At 44.2% G+C, this 20,833-nt stretch overlaps 1 protein-coding gene across 2 annotated transcripts in view; it reads right to left on the minus strand.

Annotated features, from left to right (window-relative positions):
• SORL1 (sortilin related receptor 1) overlaps positions 1 to 6,082 on the minus strand; it is a 65,252-nt gene extending 59,170 nt beyond the window's left edge. For both annotated transcript variants that reach the window (XM_069948789.1, XM_069948787.1), the window contains exon 1: positions 5,876 to 6,082. In XM_069948789.1, the coding sequence (XP_069804890.1) occupies positions 5,876 to 6,082 (207 nt within the window). The remainder of the gene's footprint in view (positions 1 to 5,875) is intronic.
• Between the last annotated feature and the right edge of the window lie 14,751 nt (positions 6,083 to 20,833).

The following is a 20,833-nucleotide window of genomic DNA, read 5'->3' on the forward strand; positions in this document are numbered from 1 at the left end:
CCAGAGTGCATACGATGTGTGTACGCTCCAGCCGGGATCCCATTGCACACAAGGCATTGTCCACACTGCTAAACTACGGCCGTAGTTCTGCGGCGAGAACTACGGCCGTAGTTTTATGTAGTGTAAACATAGCCTTATGCTGCAACCTGATGGTGAGTTTACACAGGCAGATTTATCTGACAGATTTTGGAAGCCAAGGCCAGCAATGGATTTGAAAAGTCAAGAAATTTCAGTCTTTCCTTTATGACCCGTTACCGGTTCATGGTCTGTTCCTGGCTTTGGCTTCAAAAATCTGTCAGATAAATCTGCCTGTGTAAATGCACTATAAAAGGAGGAAGCCAGGTGAAGCTGACATGTCAGGCCTGCACCTCTGTGAGTGCATTATATGAGGACATATACAGTAACCTGCACTAGTAATACTGATGGTGGCAATACACAGAGCTCACATGGAATCGCCGCAACAAGTACAAGGAGTTCAGAATCCATTCCTTAATCTGCCTGGTACAAGGAGGAAGCAGGACGGAGCTCGTGGGTACAAGGTGACCCACTTGGCATCAATGAAAGAGCCTGGAGATGCTGAAAACTGTGTGTAATAACAAACAGCATCTCAGAAGCAACTCATAAAGGGAGAACGTCCAAAGCCTATACACAGATATACAACAGCAGTCACTGTACATACATTTCTGATCCTGTACTAATTCTTACATTCTGCATTATACTCAAAAGCTGTACTCACTATTCTGCTGGTGGGGTCACTGTGTACATACATTACATTACTTATCCTGTACTGATCCTGAGTTACATCCTGTTTTATACCCCAGTGCTGAACTCACTATTCTGCTGGTGGGGTCACTGTGTACATACATTACATTACTGATCCTGTACTGATTCTTACATCCTGCATTATACTTCAGAGCTGCACTCACTATTCTGCGGGTGAGGTCACTGTGTACATACATTACATTTATTGCAATTTATTGTAATGGCCAAAGAAAATCACCTTCCTGCTGCTATATGCTAATTTTACCGGGCTCATTTGCGTGGTCTGCTGTGCTACTGGCCTGGTTTGCGGTGCTATTTGTCTGGTCTGCTGTGCTATTGGTGTGATCTGCTGTGTTATTGGCCTGGGCTGCTGTTCTATCTTCCTGGTCCAATACCATGACTATCACCAGCAACAAAGCAATAAGGCGCTATTAGCCTTGTCTGCTGTGCTATTAGCGTGGTGTATGAGCGTGGTCTGCTGTGCTATGAGCATGGTCTGCTGTGCTATTCGCGTGGTCTGCTGTGCTATTAGCTGGTCTGCTGCGCTATGAGTGTGGTCTGCTGTGCTATGAGCATGGTCTGCTGTGCCATAGGCCTGGTCTGCTGTGCTATTAGCTGGTCTGCTGTGCTATTAGCATGGTCTGCTGTGCTATGAGCGTGGGCTGCTGTGCTATTAGCATGGTCTGCTGTGCTATTGTCCTGGTCCAATACCATGACTAACACCAGCAACAACACATCAGTCCAGAACGTCATCCCAGGACGTGACAGTGTCAGACAGTGATATATATATACGAGCAGGCCGCAGCGCTGGGCAGACATAATAGAATTTTCTGAGCAGTATAATTCAATGCCGCCGCTCCCAGTCCTTTTCTATAAAAATCAATAAATGGTTTATAAAAAAAAGACATAAGCGGTCAGAATGAGGCGGCGGATTAAATCCCTGGGGTCACATGACCTGATCAGACTCAAAAACTGTCAAGAAAACATGAAGGCTGCACGCAGAATACCTGACATCACTTATACGACAGTGTGTTTGTGTGTGTGTGTGTGTGTGTGTGTGTGATATATATATATATATATATATATATATATATTTATATATGCGTGTGTGTGTGTAAATATATGTATATGGTGTATGGAGGTACACATTGTATAGATGTATATAGTGTATGGAGGTATATCTATGTTCACACAACTAGATTTTGTGGCTATCATTACCGACAGCCATCAAAAAGACGTCCGCAATTTGTCATTGGTGGCTGTTTATAATGATCATTATAGACTAATAACGGACATCTTTTTGATGACTGTTGGCAATGACGGCTGCAAAATCCAGTCGTGTGAACATAACCTAAGTCTGTATATTGTGTATGGAGGTATAGGGTGGATAGATATATATATAGTTTATGGAAGTATATAGTGTATAGATATATATAGGGTATGGAAGTATATTGTGTATAGATATATATAGGGTATGGAGGTATACAGTGTGCAGTATGGAGGTACACATTGTATAGCTGTATACAGTGTATGGAGTTATACAGTGAGTAGATGTATACAGTGTATGGAGTTATACAGTGAGTAGATGTATACAGTGTATGGAGTTATACAGTGAGTAGATGTACATAGTGTATGGAGGTATACAGTGTGTAGATGTATATAGTGTATGGAGGTATACAGTGTGTAGATGTATATAGTGTATGGAGGTATACAGTGTGTAGATGTATATAGTGTATGGAGGTATACAGTGTGTAGATGTATATAGTGTATGGAGGTATACATAAAGTCATAAAGTATATAGTATATAGTGTATGGAAATATATAGTGAGGGATAGGGAGTACTATATTGAGGAAGTGAGCAGTATACTGAGGGAGGGGGCAGTATATAGAGGCAGGGGGAAAGTATATAAAGACATGGGGCAGTATACTGAGGTATAAGAGATGGGGCAGTATATAGAGATGAGGCTGAATACTGAGGCGGCGGATAAAGACATGGGGCGGTATATAGATGGGGCGGTATACTGAGGCAGGGGCAATATACAGAAAGATAGCGCAGTACACAGAAGCAGGGGGAGTAGACAGACGGAACAGTATACAAGGCAGAGGTCTGTATACAGAGGTAGAAGGCTGTATACAGAGAGAGCGGTTAGCAAGCAGAGGCAGGGGGCAGTAGAGAGAGACGGAGCAGTAATACTGTGGCAGATGGGCACTATACAGAGGAATAGGTTACTATAAAGAGACAGGGGAGGCAGATAGAGGCAGCATACATAAAGAGGGGGCAGTATACAGAGGGAGAGAGCACAAAGAGGCAGTATACAGAGGGAGAGAGCACAAAGAGGCAGTATACAGAGGGAAGGGGCAGTATACAGAGGGAGGAGCACAAAGAGGCAATATACAGAGGGAAGGGGCAGTATACAGAGGGAGAGAGCACAAAGAGGCAGTATACAGAGGGAAGGGGCAGTATACAGAGGGAGAGAGCACAAAGAGGCAATATACAGAGGGAAGGGGCAGTATACAGAGGGAGAGAGAACAAAAAGGCAGTATACAGAGGGAAGGGGCAGTATACAGAGGGAGAGAGCACAAAGAGGCAGTATACAGAGGGAAGGGGCAGTATACAGAGGGAGGAGCACAAACAGGCAATATACAGAGGCAAGGGGCAGTATACAGAGGGAGAGAGCACAAAGAGGCAATATACAGAGGGAAGGGGCAGTATACAGAGGGAGAGAGAACAAAAAGGCAGTATACAGAGGGAAGGGGCAGTATACAGAGGGAGAGAGCACAAAGAGGCAATATATAGAGGGAAGGGGCAGTATACAGAGGGAGAGAGCACAAAAAGGCAGTATACAGAGGGAAGGGGCAGTATACAGAGGGAGAGAGCACAAAGAGGCAATATACAGAGGGAAGGGGCAGTATACAGAGGGAGAGAGCACAAAAAGGCAGTATACAGAGGGAAGGGGCAGTATACAGAGGGAGAGAGCACAAAGAGGCAATATATAGAGGGAAGGGGCAGTATACAGAGGGAGAGAGCACAAAGAGGCAATATACAGAGGGAAGGGGCAAACAGAGGCAGTCTACAGATGGAGAGAGTAGATAGGGGCAGTATACAGACGGAGGGTGCAAACAGAGACAGTATACAGCAGGATGGGGCAGACCAAGGCAGTATATAGAGGGAGAAAATAGATAAGGGCAGTATACAGAGGGAGGGGGCAGACAGAGGCAGGAGGGCAGTATACAGAGACACAGAGAACCGAGGTAGTGGAGGAATATAGAGACAGAGGGCAGTATATAGAAATAGGGCAGTATACAGAGGAAGAGGACAGCATACAGAGACAGGGCATTAAACAGTGGTGGGGTAGAAGATGCAGAGGGCAGTACACAGAGGAAAAATGCTGAGTTGGAGGGAAGTATATAGAGGCAGAGGGCAGTATACAGAGTTGGAGGTCAGTATACAGAGTTGGAGGGAAGTATATAGAGGCAGAGGGCAGTATACAGAGTTGGAGGGCAGTATATAGAGGCAGAGAGCAGTATACAGAGGTATAAGCAGTATGCTGATGCAGGGGCAGTATATAGGCAGGGGCCAGAATACATACAGGCAGGGGGCAGTATACAGAGGTAGGATACAGTATACATACAGACAGGGGGCAGTATACAGAGGCAGGGGCAGTATACATACAGACAGGGGGCAGTATACAGAGGCAGGGGGCAGTATACATACAGACAGGGGGCAGTATACAGAGGCAGGGGGCAGTATACATACAGACAGGGGGCAGTATACAGAGGCAGGGGGCAGTATACATACAGACAGGGGGCAGTATACAGAGGCAGGGGGCAGTATACATACAGACAGGGGGCAGTATACAGAGGCAGGGGGCAGTATACATACAGACAGGGGGCAGTATACAGAGGCAGGGGGCAGTATACATACAGACAGGGGGCAGTATACAGAGGTAGGATACAGTATACATACAGACAGGGGGCAGTATACAGAGGCAGGGGGCAGTATACAGAGGTAGGATACAGTATACATACAGACAGGGGGCAGTATACATACAGACAGGGGGCAGTATACAGAGGCAGGGGGCAGTATACATACAGACAGGGGGCAGTATACAGAGGCAGGGGGCAGTATACATACAGACAGGGGGCAGTATACAGAGGTAGGATACAGTATACATACAGACAGGGGGCAGTATACAGAGGCAGGGGGCAGTATACAGAGGTAGGATACAGTATACATACAGACAGGGGGCAGTATACAGAGGCAGGGGGCAGTATACATACAGACAGGGGGCAGTATACAGAGGCAGGGGGCAGTATACATACAGACAGGGGCCAGTATACAGAGGCAGGGGGCAGTATACATACAGACAGGGGGCAGTATACAGAGGCAGGGGGCAGTATACATACAGACAGGGGCCAGTATACAGAGGCAGGGGGCAGTATACATACAGACAGGGGGCAGTATACAGAGGCAGGGGGCAGTATACAGAGGCAGGGGGCAGTATACAGAGGCAGGGGGCAGTATACATACAGACAGGGGGCAGTATACATACAGACAGGGGGCAGTATACATACAGACAGGGGGCAGTATACAGAGGTAGGATACAGTATACATACAGACAGGGGGCAGTATACAGAGGCAGGGGGCAGTATACATACAGACAGGAGGCAGTATACAGAGGCAGGGGCAGTATACATACAGACAGGGGGCAGTATACAGAGGCAGGGGGCAGTGTATCAGTACAACACACATAACGGGCAGCCCCGGGCATTACACCACATCAGGAGAGGGCTGTGAGCGCACACAGGTGAGCACCGTATACAGCACACACCGCCGGGCACAGTATACAGCACACACCGCCGGGCACAGTATACAGCACACACCGCCGGGCACAGTATACAGCACACACCGCCGGGCACAGTATACAGCACACACCGCCGGGCACAGTATACAGCACACACCGCCGGGCACAGTATACAGCACACACCGCCGGGCACAGTATACAGCACACACCGCCGGGCACAGTATACAGCACACACCGCCGGGCACAGTATACAGCACACACCGCCGGGCACACTATGGGCACTCACCCGGCTCCCGGCTCCCCCTCACCTGGCCATACACCCGCACCGGGTGCTCAGCGCTGGGCTGCGGGCTCCTCCTGCTCCGGGCGTGCTCCTCGCTCCTCCCGGATCCCGGGTACCGAGCCGTCAGTGTGCTCCCCTCTGCAGCGGCGACCCCCAGGAGCAGCAACCCCAGCCCGACCACACAGACCGAGCATCGCCGCCGCCGCCTCCTCACCGCCTCACACTCCGCCATCTTCTGACAACACGTGACCCCCCCACAACACCGCCGCCTACCGGGGACACGTGACCTACCGGTGCCGGTCCCCTCACACCACATCACCCATCACTGCGCGGCTCCTTCATCTGGAGACCTCCCCAAATATCTCCAAATATCAGTCATTACACCCCAAATATCTCATGTATCAGTCATTACACCCCAAATATCTCATGTATCAGTCATTACACCCCAAATATCTCATGTATCAGTCATTACACCCCAAATATGTCATGTATCAGTCATTACACCCCGAATATCTCATGTATCAGCCATTACACCACAATTATCTCCATGTATCAGTCATTACACCCCAAATATCTCATGTATCAGTCATTACACCCCAAATATGTCATGTATCAGTCATTACACCCCAAATATGTCATGTATCAGTCATTACACCCCAAATACCTCCAAATATCAGTCATTACACCCCAAATATGTCATGTATCAGTCATTACACCCCAAATATCTCATGTATCAGCCATTACACCACAATTATCTCCATGTATCAGTCATTACACCCCAAATATCTCCAAATATCACTCATTACACCCCAAATATCTCAAGTATCAGTAATTACACCCCAAATATCTCATGTATCAGTCATTACACCCCAAATATCTCCAAATATCACTCATTACACCCCAAATATATAATGTATCAGCCATTACACCCCAAATGTCTCATAAATCAGTCATTACGCCCCGAATATCTTATATAACAGCCATTACGCCCCAAATATCTCATGTATCAGTCACTACACCCCGAATATCTCATGTATCATTCATTACACCCCAAATATCTTATGTATCAGCCATTACGCCCCAAATATCTCATGTATCAGTCATTACGCCCCAAATATCTCCAAAATATCACTCATTACACACCAAATATTTCCAAATATCACTCATTACACCCAAAATATCTCATGTATCAGCCATTACACCACAAATATGTTCATGTATCAGTCATTACACCCCAAATATCTCATGTATCACTCATTACACCCCAAATATCTCATGTATCAGTCATTACACCCCAAATATCTCCAAATATCACTCATTACACCCCAAATATATCATGTATCAGCCATTACACCCCAAATGTTCATGAATCAGTCATTACACCCCGAATATCTCATGTATCAGCCATTACGCCCCAAATATCTCATGTATCAGTCACTACACCCCGAATATCTCATGTATCACTCATTACACCCCAAATATCTCATGTATCAGTCATTACACCAGAGATATCTCATGTATCAGTCATTACACCCCGAATATCTCATGTATCAGTTACTACACCCCAAATATCTCATGTATCAGTCATTACACCACAATTATCTCCAAATATCACTCATTACACCCCAAATATATCAGGTATCAGTCATTACACCCCATATATCCCCATGTATCAGCCATTACACCCCATGTATCCCCATGTATCAGTCATTACACTCCAAATATCTCCAAATATCACTCATTACAACTGAAATATCTCATGAATCAGTAATTACACCCCAAATATATCATGTATCAGCCATAACACCCCAAATGTTTCATGAATCAGTGATTACACCCCAAATATCTCATGTATCTGCCATTACGCCCCAAATATCTCATGTACCAGTCACTACACCCCAAATATCTCCAAATATCAGTCATTACACCCCAAATATCTCATATATCAGTAATTACACCCCAAATATCAGTCATTACACCCCAAATATCCCTATGTATCAGTCATGACACCCCAAATGTCTCATGTATCAGCCATTACACCACAATTATCTCCATGTATCAGTCATTACACCCCAAATATCTCATGTATCAGTCATTACACCCCAAATATCTCATGTATCAGTCATTACACCCCAAATATCCCCATGTTTCAGTCATTACACCCCAAATATCTCATGTATCAGTCATTACACCCCAAATATCCCCATGTATCAGTCATTACACCCCAAATATCCCCATGTATCAGTCATTACACCCCAAGTATCCCCACGTATCAGTCATTACACCCCAAATATCTCATGTATCAGTCATTACACCCCAAATATCCCCATGTATCAGTCATTACACCCCAAATATCTCATGTATCAGTCATTACACCTCAAATATCCACATGTATCAGTCATTACTCCCGAAATATCCCCATGTATGAGTCATTACACCCCAAATATCTCATGTATCAGTCATTACACCCCAAATATCTCATGTATCAGTCATTACTACTCAAATATCTCCATATATCAGTCATTACACCCCAAATATCCCTATGTATCAGTCATTACACCCCAAATATATACATGAATCAGTCATTACACCCTAAATATCTCCATCTATCAGTCATTACACCCCAAGTATCTCATGTATCAGTCATTACACCCCAAATATCCCATGTATCAGTCATTACACCTCAAATATCTCATGTATCAGTCATTACACCCCAAATATCCCCATGCATCAGTCATTACACCCCAAATAACTCATGTATCAGTCATTGCACCCCAAATATCTCATGTATCAGTCATTACACCCCAAATATCCCCATGCATCAGTCATTGCACCCCAAATATCTCATGTATCAGTCATTACACCCCAAATATCCCCATGCATCAGTCATTACACCCCAAATATCTCATGTATCAGTCATTACACCCCAAATATCTCATGTATCAGTCATTACACCCCCAATATCCCCATGTATCAGTCAATAAACCCCAAATATCTCATGTATCAGTCATTACACCCAAATATCCCCATGTAGCAGTCGTTACACCCCAAATATATACATGAATCAGTCATTACACCCCAAATATATACATGTATCAGTCATTACACCCCAAATATACACATGTATCAGTCATTATATTCCAAATATCTCCATGCATCAGTCATTACACCCCAAATATCTCATGTATCAGTCATTACACCTCAAATATCCCCATGTATCAGTCATTACACCCCAAATATCTCATGTATCAGTCATTACACCCCAAATATCCCCACGTATCAGTCATTAAACGCCAAATATCCCCAGGTGTTAGTCATTACTCCCCAAGTATCTCCATGTATCAGTCATTACACCCCAAATATCTCATGTATCAGTCATTACACCCCAAATATCTCCACATATCAGTCATTGCACCCTGTATATCTCATATATTAGTCATTACGCCCCAAATATCTCATGTATCAGTCATTACACCCCAAATATCTCATGTATCAGTCATTACACCTCAAATATCTCCATGTATCAGTCATTGCACTCCATATATCTCATATATTAGTCATTACACCCCAAATATCTCATGTATCAGTCATTACACCCCAAGTTTCTACATGTATCAGTCACTACACCCCAAATATCTCATGTATCAGTCATTACACCCAAAAATCCCCATGTAGGAGTCATTACACCCCAAGTATATACATGAATCAGCCATTACACCCCAAATATATACATGTATCAGTCATTACACCCCAAATATCTCCATGTATCAGTCATTATATCCCAAATATCTTATGTATCAGTCATTTTATCTCAAATATCTCATGTATCAGTCATTACACCCCAAATATCCCCATGTATCAGTCATTACACCCCAAGTATCTCATGTATCAGTCATTACACCCCAAATATCCCCATGCATCAGCCATTACACCCCAAATATCTCATGTATCAGTCATTACACCTCAAATATCCACATGTATCAGTCATTACTACCCAAATATCTCATGTATCAGTCATTACACCTCAAATATCCACATGTATCAGTCATTACACCCCAAATATCTCATGTATCAGTCATTATACCCCCAATATCCCCATGTATCAGTCATTACACCCCAAATATCTCTATGTAACAGTCATTGCACCCCATATATCTCATGTATCAGTCATTACACCCCAAGTATCTACATGTGTCAGTCAGTAAACCCCAAATATCTCATGTATCAGTCATTACACCTGAATATCCCCATGTAGCAGTCATTACACCCCAAATATATACATGAATCAGTCATTACACCCCAAATATCTCATGTATCAGTCATTACACCCTAAATATCTCCATGTATCAGTCATTACACGCCAAATATCTCATGTATCAGTCAATACACCCCAAATATTCCCATGTATCAGTCATTACACCCCAAATATCCACATGTATCAGTCATTACTCCCCAAATATCCACATGTATCAGTCATTACACCCCAAATATCTCGTGTATCAGTCATTACACCCCAATATCCCCATGTAAAAGTCATTACACCCCAAATATCTCCATGTATCAGTCATTGCACCCCATATATCTCAAATATTAGTCATTACACCCCAAATATCTCATGTATTAGTCATTACACCCGAATATCCCCATGTAGCAGTCATTACACCCCAAATATATACATGAATCAGCCATTACACCCCAAATATATACATGTATCAGTCATTACACCCTAAATATCTCCATGTATCAGTCATTATATCCCAAATATCTCATGTATCAGTCATTACACCCCAAATATCCTAATGTATCAGTCATTACACCCCAAGTATCTCATGTATCAGTCATTACACCCCAAATATCCCATGTATCAGTCATTACACCTCAAATATCTCATGTATTAGTCATTACACCCCAAATATCCCCATGCATCAGTCATTACACCCCAAATAACTCATGTATCAGTCATTGCACCCCAAATATCTCATGTATCAGTCATTACACCCCAAATATCTCATGTATCAGTCATTACACCTCAAATATCCACATGTATCAGTCATTACACCCCAAATATCTCATGTATCAGTCATTACTACCCAAATATCTCATGTATCAGTCATTACACCTCAAATATCTCATGTATCAGTCATTACACCCAAATATCCCCATGTAGCAGTCGTTACACCCCAAATATATACATGAATCAGTCATTACACCCCAAATATATACATGTATCAGTCATTATATTCCAAATATCTCCATGCATCAGTCATTACACCCAAATATCTCATGTATCAGTCATTACACCTCAAATATCCCCATGTATCAGTCATTACACCCCAAATATCCCCATGTATCAGTCATTACACCCCAAATATCCCCACGTATCAGTCATTAAACGCCAAATATCCCCAGGTGTTAGTCATTACTCCCCAAGTATCTCCATGTATCAGTCATTACACCCCCAAATATCTCATGTATCAGTCATTACACCCCAAATATCTCCACGTATCAGTCATTGCACCCTGTATATCTCATATATTAGTCTTTACGCCCCAAATATCTCATGTATCAGTCATTACACCCAAAATATCTCATGTATCAGTCATTACACCTCAAATATCTCCATGTATCAGTCATTACACCCCAAATATCTCATGTATCAGTCATTGCACTCCATATATCTCATATATTAGTCATTACACCCCAAATATCTCATGTATCAGTCATTACACCCCAAGTTTCTACATGTATCAGTCACTACACCCCAAATATCTCATGTATCAGTCATTACACCCGAAAATCCCCATGTAGCAGTCATTGCACCCCAAATATATACATAAATCAGTCTTTACACCCCAAATATCTCATGTATCAGTCATTACTCCCCAAATATCCCCATGTATCAGTCATTACACCCCAAGTATCTCATGTATCAGTCATTACACCCCAAATATCTCATGTATCAGTCATTATACCCCAAATATCGCATGTATCAGTCATTACTCCCCAAATACCTCCATGCATCAGTCATTACACCCCATATATCTCATATATTAGTCATTACACCCCATATATCTTATGTATCAGTCATTACACCCCATATATCTTATGTATCAGTCATTACATTCCAAATATCCCCATGTATCAGTCATTACACCCCATATATCTCATATATTAGTCATTACACCCCAACTATCTTATGCATCAGTCATTACACCCCACATATTCCCATGTATCAGTCATTACACCCCAAATATCTCATATATTAGTCATTACACCCCAAATATCTCATGTATCAGTCATTACACCCCAAGTTTCTACATGTATCAGTTACTACACCCCAAATATCTTATGTATCAGTCATTACACCCGAATATCCCCATGTAGCAGTCATTACACCCCAAATATATACATGAATCAGTCATTACATCCCAAGTATCTCATGTATCAGTCATTACACCCCAAATATCCCCATGTATCAGTCATTACATCCCAAGTATCTCATGTATCAGTCATTACACCCCAAATATCCCCATGTATCAGTCATTACATCCCAAGTATCTCATGTATCAGTCATTACACCTCAAATATCCCCATGTATCAGTCATTCACTCCAAATATCCCCACGTATCAGTCATTAAACCCAATATCTCATGTATTAGTCATTAAACCCAATATCTCATGTATTAGTCATTACACCCCAAATATCCCCATGTATCAGTCATTACACCCCAAATGTTTTTTGTTTTGTAAGTTCATTCCTACGCCGTTAGATGTGTTTTTCGTTCAAATTTTAAGCGGTTCTGCAAATGTTGAAAAAAAAAATGCAATTTGCCAAACCATAAGGCTGCATGATGCACTGTACTGCTGCACCACAATGCAAGATGGCAATTACATGCTGACCGATATCTGCAACAACTCTGACTTCAGTCTTCTGAAAATACACAATGTCTACTATATGAAATCCAAGCATACATTTCCAGTGATGCTGGGAGTTGTAGTGTCTCTAGTATCTAGGTGGACTGGAGAAGCTATTTCTTTTCCCGGCACAGATCGGTGGCGTCCTGTAGCATTGGTCGTGCTCTGTTGTACCTTCCTGGCGCTCTCTGCTCCTCTCTCAGCTGTGATTAATGAAATCTGATCGTGGTTTTTAATTAAAGCCTCCAGTTCCCTCCGTCAGATGAAGGACGAAAATGAGAAACATCTCCAGTAACGTATGTGACCATGAGAAGAGAATTATATAATAGTTACAATGAGGAGAGTCGGGGGTCCGACCTGTGGGCATGTATCTATTGTCATATGAAGAACATATAGTATGGGATGAGCAGGGGGCGTATTTCCTAAGGCTATGTTCACACTACGTAAAAGTGCGGCCGTTGTTGCCATCGGCAACAACGGCCGTACTTTGTACTGTGTGGAAAACAGCCTGTTCTTCTATGGGATTCCGGCCGGAGCGTATACACATAGTATATGCTCCAGCAGGGATCCCATGCGGCGCCGCAAAGAACTGACATGTCAGTTTTCTGCGGCCGCAATTCAGTGATTGCGGCTGAGAAAGGACTGTCAATTCACACAATGAAGCGAGCTGCTCCGGCCGCTTCATTGTGTGCTGTGTGAAGTTCTGATGCGGGCGGGTCACAGAACGGCCGATCTCTTACATAGTGTGAACATAGCCTAAACATAGATATATGTTGAATTTTTGTTCAAAAGTGGTCTTTGGAGGGGCAATCCCATCAAAGAGCATTTTTTGGAGAGTTTTCCCTGTACATACTGTGTTTCTCGAAAAAAAAAATGCCTACCCTGATAATAAGATCTTCATTTTGCTGGCTTTTTGGAGCACTACTCCAAAAATAAGCCTTAGTTACAGTCAGCTGACCAGATCCCTAACTCTGGGTGGCTAAGCATCAGCCAATCAGTGCCAGACTTGTTATGCTCCGCCCCCACCTGCTGAACATAAGCTCCTCACTCTGCCAGTGGCAATGCTGCATTGAAGTGTGAGCGCTTAACCAGGGAGCGCTCACAGTTAAAAGGGCCACTTGCAGGAGCACAAATGGGGGCCATCCTTCAGAGGGGGCATGTATACAGTTGTTGTGGAGGTACAGAAGATGGTACTGTTATGTGGCACTGTTTTAGGGTACTCATTGTGAATAGTTGTTCTGGGAACACCTAGAAGGTCCTGCTATAGGGGAACAATGGATATAATGGGATATTGTGGATAGTTATACTTTGTATAACACGCACTGGGAACACGCACTGGGGGTAGGACTACTACCCTCGGACCCGGCTCTCCAACGTTACTCTGGCACTCATCACTGCAGAGTGCCAGATGACTGTTCATGAGGAAGGGCTTGGCGGAGCAGTGCCCCCCCCCCCCCCCCCAAATGCACCAAATAATCTGCATATTGAAGTGAAGATTTAGTGAAAACAGGGTTGAGGATAAGGATATGAATATGACCTTCACTCTCAGCATCCCCCTGGCCCTATGGGAACATAACAGCAGGTTAGAGACTTCTACCCTGCTGTTAGTTTCCCTTTAGGGAGATACAGTGAATAGATCTAATATTATGGTGCTGCAGATGGTACTGCTATATGTGCACTGTGCCCAGCACTGCTTGGAGGCCAGTGTGGATGGTACTGCCTTAGCAGGTGGTATGGCAATATGGTTATGGTTATAGAGACACCTGATCACAACGCAGGGGAAGCAATGTGGCTGGCACTGTCCCATCTACTGTAACTGGCACTATTATGGGTATGGTGTGGCGTCATAGGAAACTTTTCTTGTAGTTGCTCCTTTGTTTCTACAGACTTTTTCTACAGGAAACCCTTGGTGATTGACCAGAAGCTTTTCCTTACTGCTGCTCCTGCTGGATCAGTATCTGCACAGAGCATGCACAGGGTGGATGATGGTAAATGTGATGGTCATACTGTACTGAGCTCAAATAAGCATATAAGCCGAAGAATGAGTGCAGCTCTGGAGGTGACCTGATCAATACTATTAAATGTATTCCATACAGTGCTGCAGATCATGAAACCTCATGTGATACAATGAAATGCGTTAGTTCATTATATTTTTTCCATTGTTCTCCCCATGCTGCGGTTCGCACATGATCCATGTTTCGGGTAGCGCGCCATTCAGGGACACGGCCTTTAATAAACTCCTTCTCTTTCCTATAAAGTTTTTTAATCTCTCCCAGTCCGGTTAGTTGTTATAAAGTAACAATGGATCTGAGCAGCTTGTTGTGTGCCAGAGCTGCGCTCCTTGGGTACAGATGGTTGCAATAACGGCGCCAGTATTATAGTCATCTCTACGCACAATACCGTCTCAAGATTTGCTGCAGACTTCCTTGGCTCTATTGTAACAAGAAGCTTTCAAAGAATGTTGTTGGACGCGTTTCTCGATGTTTGTGTCGTGCTTTCTGTGTTGAGCACATACAATATTGTTCAACCTCAGACGTTGTCTTCCAGTTCCTAGAAATAAAGGATTTTCTGCCGGAGGAAGGGATTGTGCCAGAAAGTCTTGTTACTATAATGTCATAGCAGAAGGCGGAGCAGAGAGTCAACTCTAGCACTAAAACTTAGGGGGGAACTCCAGCTTTACCATCTGTCTATGATACAGTCTCATCAATTAGTTTCCGCCTTTATAAATGCTTCTATAACTTCAGAGGGGGATACACCCAGAGGTAAGTATCCAACGCATTTTAGGGTCATACTGATGGAGGCTTCAGCGCATTTTAGGGTCATACTGATGGAGGCTTCAGGTCATTGACAGCGCATTTCAGGGTCATATTGATTGCTACTTTAAAACATTTTCAACACATTTCAGGGTCATACTGATCACCGATTTAAATTATTCAACCATTTCGGGGTGATCAGTTATACTGATCGCTGCTTCGGGTCATTCATAGCACTTTTTTGGTTTGTACTGATTGCTGTCTCAGGTCATGAACAACGCAATTCATGGTCATACTGATCTCTGCTTCAGATAATTGAGAATGGATTTCAAGGTTATAATAATCGCTACTTCAGGCCAGTAACAACGCATTTTTGAGTCATACTGATCACAGTTTTAGATCATTACCAATGTATTTCAGGGTCATACAGATCCCTGCTTCAGAATATTGACAACGCATTTCAAGGTCATACTGATCCCTGCTTCAGAATATTGACAATGCATTTTAGGGTCATATTGATCCCTGCTTTATATTGACAACGCATTTCAGGGTCATACTGATCACTGCTTCAGATTATTGACACCGTGTTTCAGGATCATATTGATCACTGCTTTAGATTATTAACAATACATTTCAGGGTCATACTGATCACTGCTTCAGATAATTGTCAACGTGTTTCAGGGCCATACAGATCACTACTTCAGAATATTGAATATGCATTTCAGGGTCATACTGATCACTGCTTCAGATTATTGACAACGCATTTCAGAGTCATACTGATCAGTGCTTCAGAATATTGACAACGCATTTCAGTGTCATACTGATCCCTGCTTTATATTACTGGCAACGCATTTCAGGGTCATACTGATCACTGCTTCAGATTATTGACAACGCATTTCAGGGTCATACTGATCACTGCTTCAGATTATTGACAACGCATTTCAGTGTCATACTGATCCCTGCTTTATATTACTGACAACGCACTTCAGAGTCATACTGATCACTGCTTCAGATTATTGACAACACATTTCAGGGTCATACTGATCCCTGATTCCGAATATTGACAATGCATTTCAGGGTCAAACTGATCCCTGCTTTATATTATTGACTAAGCACTTCAGAGTCATACTGATCGCTGCTTTAGATTATTGACAACGTGTTTCAGGGCCATACAGATCACTACTTCAGAATATTGACAACGTGTTTCAGGGCCATACAGATCACTACTTCAGAATATTGACTATGCATTTCAGGGTCATACTGATCACTGCTTCAAATTATTGACAACGCATTTCAGGGTCGTACTCATTGCTGCTTTAGATTATTAACAAAATGATCGCTGTTTCAGGTAATCAATAACATATTCTAGGGCCACTTGCTTTTTAATCATGCAACGAGGCATTTTAGGATCAGACCCCTTGCTCCTTCAGCTCATTGACAATTCATTTCAGTCCCACCACCACTTCTTCAGGCCAGGTGACTGTGCATTTTAGGATCATACTGGTTGCTTCTTCAGGCCGTGCAGTGACATGTTTCTGACTCTAGTATCATACCATTGCTCCCATAGCTCATGTGACAACACACCTTGGGTTTATATTGTTGGATTGTTCAGATCGCAGATAGTTCCGGATCAGTATGTTGTTCTTTATCTCTCCGATGACCTTTTTGGTGACGCAGTGTTTTTGTCTCTGCATATTCTTTGCATTTATTACACAGTGATCACTTTAAGTGCAGATACTTCCTGGAGAAACTTATATGTTTATGCAAGAAACCAGAATAACCAGTCTGCCCCCCCTCCATTTCTGCTTAGAGACCAGTCCATTATGTATGCAGAAGTGAGAAGAGAGAAGCCCAGAGCAGAAAGTAACAGGATTCAGCTCCGAGGACATGGCAGGCGGGGCTGCTATCTGTGCACACTGCTGACTGCACCTAACACCTGATAATGCAGGATAATCCCCGCGCAATGCTGAAATCACAACTCTCCCATAGTCCTGAACTTCAATTTGCCGCAATGTACCATGCACTTTAGAATTTGACATTTAAAGGGGTACTCCGGCGAAAACCTTTGCTCTTTCAAGTAAACTGGGTTAAAAAAGTTATATAGATATGTAATTTACTTCTATTTTAAATCTCCAGTCTTCCAGTACCTATCAGCTGATGCACGTCCTGCAGGAAATGTTGTATTCTTTTCAGTCTGACACAGTGCTCTCTGCTGCCATCTCTGTCTGAGACAGGAACTGTGCAGAGCAGTAGCAAATCCCAATAGTAAACCCCCAACACACTGACAGATGGAGGTGTAATACTTACCTTCGTCCTGGTGGATTGGGAATCTACTCATAAAGTCTGCCTGAGGCAGATCTGTGCAGGACTGTACCGATACGGCCATACAGCTGTATCCGTACAGTCCGGACAAGATTTATACTCTTCCAGTGCCGTGTCCGCTGCATGGCTTCACGGTCCACAAGTTCCATGATTCATAGAAGTGTGCATGAGGCCTTAGTTCTGTACACGTTATCATTCTGTGTGAATTAGAATGTTTCCATTCACTGACAGCAAACATAGTTTTTAAAAATATATTCAGACAATGGGACTTCTCCCTCTTACTAGAGAAGTTATGTTCTCAGTAGCAGGCAGTCGTGTATTATACTTGTATATGGTGTCGCGCTCATTTTTATCCCCATACGTTTTGTTTTTGCCTTCTGAGAAGTAACTTAGGATTCTTGGAAACGACCCCGGTAGAGCGGCTGTAAATCCTCACATCCCCTGGGCCTGCGGCCTGTGAGACATTGTCGACTTGGCTGGGCTTCCAGGCCTTGTCTCACCCCCCCCAGCACTGTGGTTTTTGAGGGCGAGTTCTTGGAGCCGGGTCAGACCTCGCCTGGGTTACTCGCAGGCTTCTCCCTCCGTTTCTTCTTCCTGTACAGGGCCGGCGCTTTCATCAGCTCGTATTTCTTGCTAACAGATGGGGGTGACCACCATGATGATAAGCTGATGGATGTCGGGGGCTGGTATTAATATTTCACCCATGTCTCAGGGTTTTATCTGCCACATTAGATCGCCGGGCAGCAGGATATGATTGGCACACAGATGCTGGAGATCGCAAGAACATTTCATGTAAGAAGGAAACAGATTGCTGCATTAACCCGTCCTACGATGGATACACATGGCGGCAGCCGCTGCTCTGTCCGCCACATGTTATCTGATAGTTTTATTAGTCTTGTCACTTGTATCGTTATAAAGTCAGCACCAGGCATCAGTTAGCACCTGCCTCCCCCGGCCTCAGTACAGTCACTGCTCGCATCAGCATTGTACCTAGACCAGGGGTCTCAAACTCGCGGTCCTCCAGCTGTTGCAAAACTACAATTCCCATCATGCCTGGACAGCCAAAGCGAAGCTTTGGCTGTCCAGGCATGGTGGGAATTGTAGTTTTGCAACAGCTGGAGGGCCGCGAGTTTGGGACCCCCGACCTAGACTATATTGTCAGCAATCATCTCTATTTGATTGTATATGGTGGACTGGACCCCTCTGCAGTGCAGAGTATTTCAGAAGCAGAGTGTCCTGGTCTTGTTGGAGGTTGCCATATTGCCAGATCTGGATCTTCCATTACATACCAGAGGAAGGTTGCTTAAAGAGACTCTGTCAGTAGGTTTATGGTGTCCTATCTCAGAGTAGCATAAACTAGTGACAGAGAAGCTGAACAGAATGATGTATCACTTACATTTTTCTGTGCAGCTGATCCAGAGATCTCCTGAATAACCTAGACAATAAGTAGTCCGCTCCATTATGTGCATGAGCTCAGTAGTCCTGGATATTCATTAGAAGCAGAAAACTCCGCCCACCAGCTGCTGATTGGCAGTTATCTATCCATGCTGTGTATAGGTAGTCACCTGTCAATCAGCAGCTGGAGGGCGGGGGGAGGGATGTGACAAGAATCCTATTCTCCTGCATATTAGGAGAACAGCTAAACAGAATGATGTAAGTAATACACCGATCTGTTCAATATTTCTGTCACTAGTTTATGCTGCCTTCATGCAAGGCATCATACACCTAGTAACAGATTTAAAAACAAAACTATGGTGCACAGGGCACTGGGGATGAAGGTAAGTTTCTTCCCTTTATCCTTGGCACTTCATATGCTAATGAGCTGGTTTAGTGCACTAGGGGTAGGACTATTCCCCTTAGTGCACCAATCAGCACCCACTGGTCCATCCCTTTTGATGATCATAAATTTTGGTATGTTCGTACGAACATGACGCTAATTGTTCGTGTTCGCTGATCACAAACAATTTGTTCGATAATCGGAACGGTTAGGGTGCCTTCACACCTACCGGATCCGCAGCAGATCTCACTTCTGCAGATTCGCAGCGAGATCAGCTGTGGATCCAGTATCAATTCACCCCTATGATAGCACATATTCGCAGCGGGATTGACATCCCGCTGTGAATATGTGCTTTAACCCCCCGCTGTCCGCAGCCCCGCCGCCGCATTCCCCATCCCCATCCCTGGCCGCATCCTGCCGCCGAGAGCATACATTACCTGCTCGGCGGCGCGGCTGCAGTGAGGCTCACGGCTCCGGTCCCGATCTGAGCGGGACCGGAGCCGGCAGCCTCACTGCAGCTGCGCCGCCGAGCAGGTGCTGTATGCTCTCGGCGGCGGGCTGCAGGATGTGGCCGGGGATGAGGGGATGCGGATGGCGGCGGGCTGCAGGATGTGGCCGGGGATGAGGGGATGCGGGCAGCGGCGGGCTGCAGGATGCGGCCGGGGATGGGGGGATGCAGGCGGCGGGCTGCAGGATGCGGCCGGGGATGGGGGGATGCGGCCCGGCATGGGGGAAGTGTCGGGGATGGGCTGATGCGGCCGGGGATGGGGGATGCGGCGGCGGGGCTACTGACAGCGGGGGGTTAAAGCACATATTTACAGCGGGATGTCAATCCCGCTGCAAGTATGTGCTATCATAGGGGTGAATGGTACCGGATCCGCAGCGGTTCTTGCTACGAATCCTCAGAAGTGAGACCCGCTGCGGATCCGGTAGGTGTGAAGGCACCCTTATAATGATCATTTTAGAACATATTCGAATACAACTGTGTAATTTTCACCTGATAAAATAAATAAATATATATATATATATAATATTTGTTTTTTCTCTTTACAGGCTGTAGAGATATAAATCTACTAAGCGCTCATAGTTGGGTTTCAACACAAATCATTGTAGGACATAATAACAGGAAAATAAAGGGAGGTATAACCCACAGACATAGATTTATTATCCATCCAGAGACACAGGGGCCCAGAGATGTGTCTGATCTTTGTCAGTG

This window comes from Dendropsophus ebraccatus, chromosome 12, assembly GCF_027789765.1.
Source record: "Dendropsophus ebraccatus isolate aDenEbr1 chromosome 12, aDenEbr1.pat, whole genome shotgun sequence".
NCBI lineage: Eukaryota > Metazoa > Chordata > Amphibia > Anura > Hylidae > Dendropsophus > Dendropsophus ebraccatus.